The sequence below is a fragment of the Eptatretus burgeri genome, chromosome 12 (assembly GCF_056783735.1).
Source record: "Eptatretus burgeri isolate ZD-2024b chromosome 12, Ebu_testis_v1, whole genome shotgun sequence".
Lineage (NCBI taxonomy): Eukaryota > Metazoa > Chordata > Myxini > Myxiniformes > Myxinidae > Eptatretus > Eptatretus burgeri.
In genome coordinates, this window is record NC_140972.1 from 61,822,926 (window position 1) to 61,832,753 (window position 9,828).

Sequence of the window (9,828 nt, forward strand, 5' to 3'; positions counted from 1 at the left end):
CCGGCACTGAGGTTTGTGAGGACCTTTGCATCATTCAGAGTCCTGGCACATTCATTGAGTCTTTCCTTCAATTGCATTGTCATTGCTTGTCGTACAGTTGATGTTTCGGCCTCTTCTTCACACAAAAAGCATACTGATGAAGGTTTTGGTGGATCTGATGTTTGTCTCTTACTGTGGTTTTCTTCTCTGCATGTAGAAGTACTTGCAGTCGCTCTCTTCTGTGTCCTTTTTAGCTTTGTGTTATTGAACAACAATCTACAGCTTTGGTGATATTTTGTTCTGTTTCGCACAAGTGTGTCTTCTATACCATCACCTTCATCGAGTCTGGCTGGATTAAGTGGAATCGGCATATCATTGATGGCATGAAACAATGGCAAATTGTTTGCAATGTTGGTATAACCAGCATAGTCCTGTTCCCTTTGGAATGAACTTAGTGGTGACATTAACTTTTCCTCTGTGTCCTTCTGACAGAGGCAACATTTCATCCAGTTTGTTTGTGGTTTTGATTTTGCTTGAGTATCCATAATTTGTGACTAGCAGTGGCAAGGTCGAGGGTTTATCTTTTTACCACCTTGCCTTCGTGCACTTTGATATATGGGATACAGCAAGGTTCATGCGTATGCCCTACACCTAGTATAGCCCAATCGTTCATGCAATGCCATTTAAATCCCGTGCGATCTGTACACCATCCGGATAACTACATGTAAAAACCACGTTATCCTTGGCTCGGCTCTCCCACACTGGCACATCCTGTCGGTTCAGGTGCGGCTATCTAACATCTGAGGGGTTCATTAGATAGCATTTGGGATACTAAACCCACCGTTTAGCCAACATTGAACCCCATGCTGAGTTGCACAGCAGTGTATGCCACCAGTGTGCCTGGTAGTGCATGACATGCACTCTTTTTTTTGTGTTTCGTTGATATTGGCTGGTGTCCACCACCATTAATGGTTACAATGTGTCAGGGTCCTATAGATCCTTGTGGCTGCATTTCGGTCACAAGTGGTTTTATTTCGGAGTTTTTCATCTCCGAATGAGCTTCATCTGCCCATAGCTGTCTGGTTTTCTGGTCTGGTTTCAGAGATTCGCCTTTCGCACCACCACTAATTGTGGAAATACTCCCACCATGAGAAGGCTTGAGTTGGAGCTTGACTGCCAGAGGCTTTGCAAATGTTGCATTTTTGGAGCCAATTGGTGGCCATCTTAAAAAATGGCCACCATGTTAGAATTTCAAGTGACGAGTACTTTTTCCTCGGTGACCCGAATGGAATTTTCGTACTTTGATCACCATTTGAACAATTCTACCAAAAAAAGAAAGGAAAAAAAAAATCACTGATCTGCTCCACTAGAAAAATCAGTGACAGATGCAATCTTTATAGTGAGGCAGATTCAAGAGAAGTACTTGGCAAAGAAGAAGTTGTACTATGTGTTTGTAAATTAGGAGATTCCATACAATAGAGTACCAAGGGGAGTTGTAGAAATGGAAACTTAGGAGACAGGGAGTAAGAGGATTTGGTGAGAGTAGTTATTCTTGGCCAAAACTGATGGTGGTGAAGTAAGAGAGTGGTAAGTGGCCAGAATCTGTCAAAGTCACCAATTGAGTAGAAGGGAAAAGAGCAAGAGGTAGACTGTAAAAAAAAAAAAAACCCTAAAAGATTTTGATCAGGAGAGACATGCAGTTGTAGGGGAATGGAGGAGGATGCTTTTGACAGGGCTAAGTGGAGAGGGACCATCAATCGACCAACCCCTTCATTCAGGTAAATAGTCCTTGTAGTAGTAGTAGTTTTTGGGACACGTACCGTTGCACAGAAGGCAGGCCATTCCTCAGCCTGCTCACCAAACCTTTCCAAGCGTATCTCAAACCTGCAGCAAACATTCCAATGCACATTGTGTTGGTAATGGATGCAACAACTCTGAATCCAACATGGATTTTGTGCTCGCATGAGATGGCAGATTATCGAAAGTGGTTTACTGCACACACTGGTGAAGATTGATAACCACAGTACCGATAGTTGAATGTGAGCAAGCGATGTCATGTAATGTCAATAATGCTCTCTGCTGTATCAGAGTAAAAATGTATAGTGAAAAATGAATTAAAAAAAAAATACATTCATAGGTGGCCTTGTTGCAGTTGGTCATGAATTTTAGACCTGCCGACCCCGACACGAGTCAAATCAATAACAAGTAGAAACAATGCTTTCAATCATTGACCTTGCCAGAATGTGTGCACGTGCATGTCCACATGTAACGGGCAAGTGGCATTGGGCAGTTTGACAAAATTGTCAAACCATATCATTTTTGGATCTGAGAATGAGTTGAATTTGAGTCGAGCATTAATGGGGCTTCTGAGGCATCCATGCAAATGAATGGGGAAAATGGGGTAAACTCTATGAATTAAACCCTAAAAACCTCAAAACAGGATATGCATTCCTCCCCCCCCCCCCCATAGAAATGTATAAGCTAATCTTTCTGACTCAAGGCTAATTCGGTTAAAACAGGATAATGATTTTCTCCCATACAAGCTCATGTTAAGTTGTCTCAAGACCTAAAAAAAAAAAAAAACCCATAGAAATGTATTGGGAAACCATTCTGACTCGAGGTCAATCAAGACAAAACAGGAGAATGATTTTTTTTTTCCCATTCAGCTCGTTAAATTCTCAGGGTCCAAAAAACAACCCCCCCCCCTACCCACCCCCTCTGACTCATTCCATGGGGTCAAAAGAGATTGATCTCTGCCCCATGACTTACTGATTTCCTTTTCTATTTTCATTCCACTCAACGAGTGATCCAATAAATATTTCTCCAAGTTCTATTCGAGGTAATAAATTAATTTTCCGATTAGATTCATCACCATTGAGTATATTCACAAATATTATTTTAGAAATTAGTTCTTTGTTGAGCAGAAATAAAATGATAAACTTCTCTCAATGTTTTTGTTTGACCACCTCCTGATCCACATATCATTTTGAGTTTGTAGTAAATTATTTTTCCATTGTTCAATTGATAACCATCAAAGTTTTCAGTCCATTCAAGGATATTTCTTTTTTCCTTTACATCCTCAACTTATTTGTAATTAAATTTATCTGCTTATTTGTTTTATTTACTTTTACCCTGGTTATTTCTTCAATAAGACTTATTTGATATTTCTCACATTCGTTATGTTTGCCATTTAAATACCAAGGCTGATTACATCTCCACTCTTTGGTTTGGTTATTGCTTGGTTCTATCATTTATAAATCAGTAAAAAGATGCCCCATTAACACTTTACTTATAACCATAAGGGATACTCTTGATTCCATTCTGTAAAATATATCTTTTATCATCAAAAGCTCCTAATGCGTTCTTATTTATCTCTTCTGTATATAATTGATGTTTATAACTTCTTATTGTATTCATTTTTCTGGACTCTTCCTTCTTTAAGGTTAAACAGTTGTAATAATGTTTAAAGTTTATTATTTCCTTGATTATATTTTTCTTTATTCTCTTTAGCTTCTTATCACAACTTTCAATGTTATTATTATCAATATATGGAAAAGCATAGGACTTTGATCTCAAAACCACAAATTCACTCATGACTTTGCCACCCAACTCATCCTTAAATGAACCAATAACCTTTTTATTCTTTAATGAAAACAACATACGATCAGACTTATTGGGTAGTCGATCGAGTCGGAAAAAAAAAAAAAGTTTTCGATTAAAAATATTTTTTTTGATCTACCCTTATTTGTTGGTCGTGGTGTCGGTCTGTCCGTGTGTGTTTTTATTGGGGGTTTTTGACCCCCTTGCAGTTGTTCGATTTTGATGAAATTTGGGTGGTAGGACCAGTTTATGACCTCATAGTGCCGCGTACGTACTGGTTGCTAACGCCCCTTTGATTGCCAAGCAACGGGACTTTGAAATTTTTAAAAAATCAAAAATCAGGCCATGACCGACTGGGCAGAGCATTCAGCCATAGTCAAAAATTTCCAGCCGGATGCTATGAAAACTGTCGGAGAAGATAGATTTTGAATGAACCCTGGTCGAACACGATAAAAAAACGAAGTTCGTTATATCTCAGAGATTATGAGTCAGATATACATGAAACTGGTATGGTAGGCTAATGGTATGTCCTAGTTATGTGTGAGAAAGAACCGTTGCTATGGACCCCTCCGTTGCTTAGCAACGGCCGAAAAACCTTTAAATGTGGGGGTATTTTAACGAAAAAACAATCTACAGCATCAACCCTTGAAGCTGGAATCTTGAATTTTCTTGTGCTTAATCCTCAAGTCATTCCCCCATCGAACGGGCCCATCGCGTCAGGTTCTATTGGGTAGTCGACTACCCATGTCCGCCTACCAGCTTGTAATTATTTGTATCGGACATATCAATATTATCGATCATATCCTCACATACATCACTTGTCTTAATTTCTAATATAAAACTATCTATATCCATATATAACAATGACACATTATCCTTGTACTTTAATTTTAAATTATTATAGTAATAGTCATACATTAACGACTAACAAGTCAAGAATTGATATTCCTATATAAATCGGTTTATCCATTTCAATACTTTTTTTTTTTTTTTTCTTTCAAATGAATAGCACAAAAGTTCTCTGAAAACACCTCCACTCGTTCACAACTTGGTCTATTAATTAACTTTGAAGCCTGTTTCCAAGATGTAGAAAGTCTAATATTTTGTCGATTCCTAACATTTTCCAGTCTTTCCAAATACAGCATTATTCATTAATTTATAAATGTCCTTCTCAAAATCTGTTTTTGCTTCTGTTCTCCTTTTTGTATTAAAATCAATATATTTCTTTAACCAATGACTGTTTGAATTTTAAAATTCGATGAATTTTCCTCACCCTCAATCCAGCAGATAAATATTGTCTCAAGTTCCTTTGATGTAAAACATAACTTTGTTTATCATTTAATGTTGTAAGTAGTTTTTCTGGAGATTTCCCATTTTATATTAAATGACTGTTGGTAATCACTTAACCATTCTTTTCTTGGACTTTCTTTATCAGGGGCATAAGGAGGTAGGTCTTTATGTTTGTTATGAAGTTCTTCTGGATATTTTAAATCAACCTCAAAATAATATCCAACTTCAGCTTCATCGAATTATTTTTGAGAGGAGATTACAATGTCAAGTAAAACTTTTTCATCATGTTTTTCTTTAACCCATGTAAGTTTTCCATAAGGTAGAGATTGAGACAGAGTCCACCCATACAAATTGTTAGCATCATAATACATCAGGTAAGAGTTGTCCTCATTCTTATTATAATCAGGAAGATATTTGTTATATCCTTTAGCATATCGATTGGAACATACTTGAGATATTCCTCCTCTTTTAGCCTTCTCCACCATGAAAAGCATATCTATATCACTGATTAATTCCAAATTTTTTGTCATTTTTAACATGGAACTCCAAGACAAGCCCCGGGCTGTGTAATAGTGAGCGGGGTCTAATCCATAAGAATTTTTATTATGACAGACTGTTCTAAAAGTTTCAAACACATCAACCAATAACAATACATCAGTTTTAAGATACAAATCATAATATTCTCCAAGATTCTTTATATTAATTTCTCCCAAACCTTTTTAGCTTGTGTATAATCTCTCTTGGAAATATGAGTTTTATTTAACTTTCCATAGAAACTTTCCCTTGCAGGAAGTTGTGTTTCTTTAAACTTCTCAAATGAATCCATATGTTCATACGGATATATTCCCTTTTGTGATAAGAGATCAATCTCTTCTTGATTTGAGACTCGGTAAGTTTTTAATATTTGATACTAAGTGAGATAATGGACTTGACATAAACTTGTATGTGTCAAGAAATCTGATATGGGTTAAGGGGGATGTATGAATTGTTTTTGTGAATGAGATGTATTTTTGATCTGTGTTAGGAATGGCAGAAATATCTCCAGATGTCTTTTAAGGTTAAGTTATAAATAGATGTGCGTTATAGTGAGGGTTGTTGTGAAGAAAGAGTGGAATAAAATTTGGAGGCTTGTAATTAAGGTTACAACGGGAATGAGCTGGACCTCTATATTTACCAGTAAGATGACAGTGATCCCTAACCTTGGCTTCTCCCTCAATTTTCTCCTCACAAATATGACAAACTGTTCTTTCTAAAGTCCTTTTTCTCTCCCTTTGTAAATGACATTGGTTGATAGGTTTTCACCATTATTTCTCTTCGTCTTATACAGTCTTTTTCCATTGGTCTTACAAACTCCTCTGAGGCATCTTCTCCTCGACAAAGTTCTAACTTGTTGTATTCATCACCAACAGCTGATTTGATACAATAACAGAAACCACAAGGAGTATGTTTTTGATATTTATTTGTTTACGATTTATTTGGATTTGGAGAAACAGTATCTATCTTTTCAAGGATACTTTCAAAATCAACATACATCACAAACGGATGTTTTATAGATTTGTTAAAATCTTTGAATGATATGTTTGAACCTGCTTTTGGTAAATTGATTACGGTCGATTCACTTTTACTACAATATTTCGAATGTTGATTTAATCGTTCTTTTGTGTTAAAGGAGTTGAGACATCTCTTACAAGGATACGTTTTCTCTTGTGTAGTTGCGATTTGGTTAATCTTGAGAAATTTTTGATGAAAGCATAATGTGATTTTTCCTTTGAAGTAAAGTGGAGAAGGTCAATGTGTGTTTCATCATTTTTATAGTTTGAAATTTTTAATATCTGAACTTTGTTTGTATCCGTTAATCCATATACATTAACAGATAGATTATTCATTTTCTCAAATTTAGGAATATCTCTCAATGACATTGGAAACTTTAAATCTTTAACATTTAATGTATTCTCGTATTTCTTATAATGTTCAACCCTTTCAGGATTCCATTGGAGGATGCGAGTGAGCAAGAACAGACCATAGAAAACATTTATTATCTTTGTTTTGAATATTAACAACCGCTTTCTTAAGTTTTATCTCTTTTGGAAAATCAATATAAGAAGAAGCTTGAAGAGGATGTGATTTTAAGACGTGTATATCTAAAAAGATTATTTTTGTAATAGGAAATCCACTACCTACTACAGTGTTATCAACATCTTGTTCTTGTCTCTGGAGATCATCGTAAACATCACATCTTACAAAATCTTGAAATGATGACAAAGTGAGGGTTTGTCCTCATCTAGGGAGTAGTTTCATCGTCTTGTCTTACCATTTTCAATTTTACTCCAATATAAAACTTAAAAGTTTTCATTTCACTTAATGTGTTTTTAATTATAGTTTCAACACTTTGTTGAACCATATCAACAGCTTCCATGATTGAAGATGGTCCAGGGTCTTGAAAATGAAACAATCTTATTTTTATATGCCCTTTAAATGCCCCATCAGTGTTTTCAATGGAGAATTTAGCTTCCCTTTCTTCATTGTTCTTGTGTTTGCGTGATTGAAGGTGTTTATTATAAAAAATTTTAAGAATATCATTATCACATCTATCAAAATGTTTTGTTTCTTGGTCAAGTGGAGATATTTGTCTGAAAAGATTGAATGTGTGTTTGTTGGTTCGAAGGTGTTTTTTATGATATTTATATTCATGATTACAAACATCGCAGTATGTTGTCTTCACCATATTTATATAATAAAACTGCTTAAAATGAAATGTTCTTGATAAAAATTGTTTAATTTATTGGTGAATCTGTGCTTAAAACCATTTTATCCTCCAACTTTTTTCACTTAATAAATACAATGTATCAAGACACAAAAGACAAGTTTCATTCAATCCCTTCATTTGCAAAAGATACTGAGAAATATGTTGAGGATGTAAAATTGAACAAAGATAAATATAACAACTATTGGATAAAAACAGTTATGGTGAATAATACGAGTTCTTCAGTGGAAGGGCTTTTCATATATCTCGAAGAACATCAATTAAAGTAGCTCAAACAAAAGTTTCTCCTCTCCTTCTGGCAATATATTCAAAATGAGAAAAAGCAATGAAACAAGAAAAAGTATCAAAAAATAAAAACCTTATGGATGAAGCTTGAAAAAGAAAAGATAAGACCATCTGTCATATGAAAGGAGAAATTTGTATTTTTTTCAACAACCCTAAAGATATAAATCCTGATGAAATAAAGGATGTTAATATATCAGGTGAAATGACATTTTGTTCAATAGTAGTAAAGGATCATTTTAATATTACCTTTAATATAAAAAAAATGTTGAGGTTGAATCTGTAAATGAAAAAAAAGTATATAGATATTGATGGTAATGTTTTTTTCTACTAATTAAATATGAGTCATTATTCAACTGAAGATTTTGAAGATTATGAGAGTGATTATGATATTGAGAGTTTGTGTTCAAACGATAGTTATGAAAGTAGTTTTTCAGATGATTGTGAAAGTACCGAAGATGATACCGAGAGTTTGTGTTCAAACGACAGTTATGAGACTGAGAGTTTGTGTTCAAACGATAGTTATGAAAGTAGTTTTATAGATGATTATGAAAGTACTGAAGATCAATTTTAGTTTAAGTCAAGTTTTACTTTATAAATATGATAGATTTTGAGCCTCTTGAATTCCCTGATTCTCCATATGACAAATTTGAGAATTGTCCTGCATGTGATAGAGTGGGATTAAACAAACACAGTCAAAAGCTGATAAACAATGAATATTCTGTGATTATGTGATTAAGTATGTTCCAAGAGATATGCTAAAGGAAATAACAAATATCTTCCTGATTATAATAAGAATGAGGACAACTCTTACCTGATGTATTATGAACCTAACAATGTGTATGGGTGGGCTCTGTCTCAATCTTTACCTCATGGAAAACTTAAATGGGTTAAAGAAAAACATTATGAAAAAGTTTGACTTGACATTGTAATGTCCTCTCAAAAAGAATTGGATGAAGCTGAAGTTGGATATTATTTTGAGGTTGATTTAAAACGAGCTGAAGTACCCGGTCATACCCGGGAAATTTGCCCTATTTTCTTCACGCCAGTAAGACTGAGGCATTAGTTGTATGGAGAAAATTAGGAAGGCTTCTTTTATTCCTCAGATTTATGGAAAGAAGGCTTTCCTCATTCCTCATCCTGCCGTAATCCTCAGAGAGGTCATAGTTGAAGGTGGCCTTGAGCCACTCAATGTTTCGAGCAGCAGTGGCAACTATCCTTGATGTCCTGCCAAAACCCGAACCGAGAAAGCTGGAACGTGACTTTTGTGCTTCTCTCGCCCGTCGGTGTGACGCTCTATTTGCAGTGAGGCGACACTCTCTCTCTGCTTGCCTGGCTCTTTCATGAGCAGATATATCAGCAGTAAGACGATTCTCTCTGCAGCCGACTCTGCTTGCCTGGCTCTTTCATGAGCAGATATATCAGCAGTAAGACGACTCTCTCTCTGTCTCTCTGCAGCTGACTCCGCTTGCCTGCCTTTCATGAGCAGATCTATCAGCAGTAAGCTGTTGCCGTGTGCGTGTAGTTCGAAAATTCAAATAACAGGAGAATGTATGTTGAAAAAGTCAACGAACATTTTGTATTTCAAAAAACCCTCGCGTTTTTATCCATGAACCCTTTTGTGACTATTAATACGCTGGTGCACCATTCGAAAGCCTTTTTTTTTTACATTTATAATTGTTTCATTTTTATGGAAAGCCACTTCGTGCATCCTGGAGCTGAATGTTAGGTCCATATGTGTGTAAAGTTTCATCCAGGTCGGTTCACTGGTCTAGGAGCTTATTGGTAACAAACAGAGTGACTGCCATTTCTATAGCAGATATCCAGAAGAACTTCATTACAAACAGAAAGACCTACCTCCTTATGGCCCTGATAAAGAAAGTCCAAGAAAAGAATGGTTAAGTGATTACCAA

The 9,828-nt window shown here is 35.5% G+C and overlaps 2 protein-coding genes across 17 annotated transcripts in view; one reads left to right on the plus strand and one right to left on the minus strand.

The window, feature by feature from the left end:
* SLC68A1 (solute carrier family 68 member 1) overlaps positions 1 to 7,737 on the plus strand; it is a 62,368-nt gene extending 54,631 nt beyond the window's left edge. Inside the window, exon 9 of the mRNA XM_085848226.1 lies at positions 6,854 to 7,737. Within this exon, the coding sequence (XP_085704352.1) occupies positions 6,854 to 6,894 (41 nt within the window). The 3' untranslated portion in view covers positions 6,895 to 7,737. The remainder of the gene's footprint in view (positions 1 to 6,853) is intronic.
* Positions 1 to 9,828, minus strand: part of LOC147015744 (uncharacterized) — a 42,535-nt gene that overhangs the window by 1,111 nt on the left and 31,596 nt on the right. For 15 of the 16 annotated variants that reach the window (XM_085848231.1, XM_085848233.1, XM_085848238.1 and 12 more), the window contains one exon: positions 1 to 1,863. This exon is cut by the window's left edge and continues 1,111 nt beyond it. In XM_085848231.1, coding sequence (XP_085704357.1) covers positions 1 to 524 — 524 coding nt within the window. In that variant the 5' untranslated portion in view covers positions 525 to 1,863. The remainder of the gene's footprint in view (positions 1,864 to 9,828) is intronic. The other variant, XM_085848234.1, reaches the window with a different exon arrangement.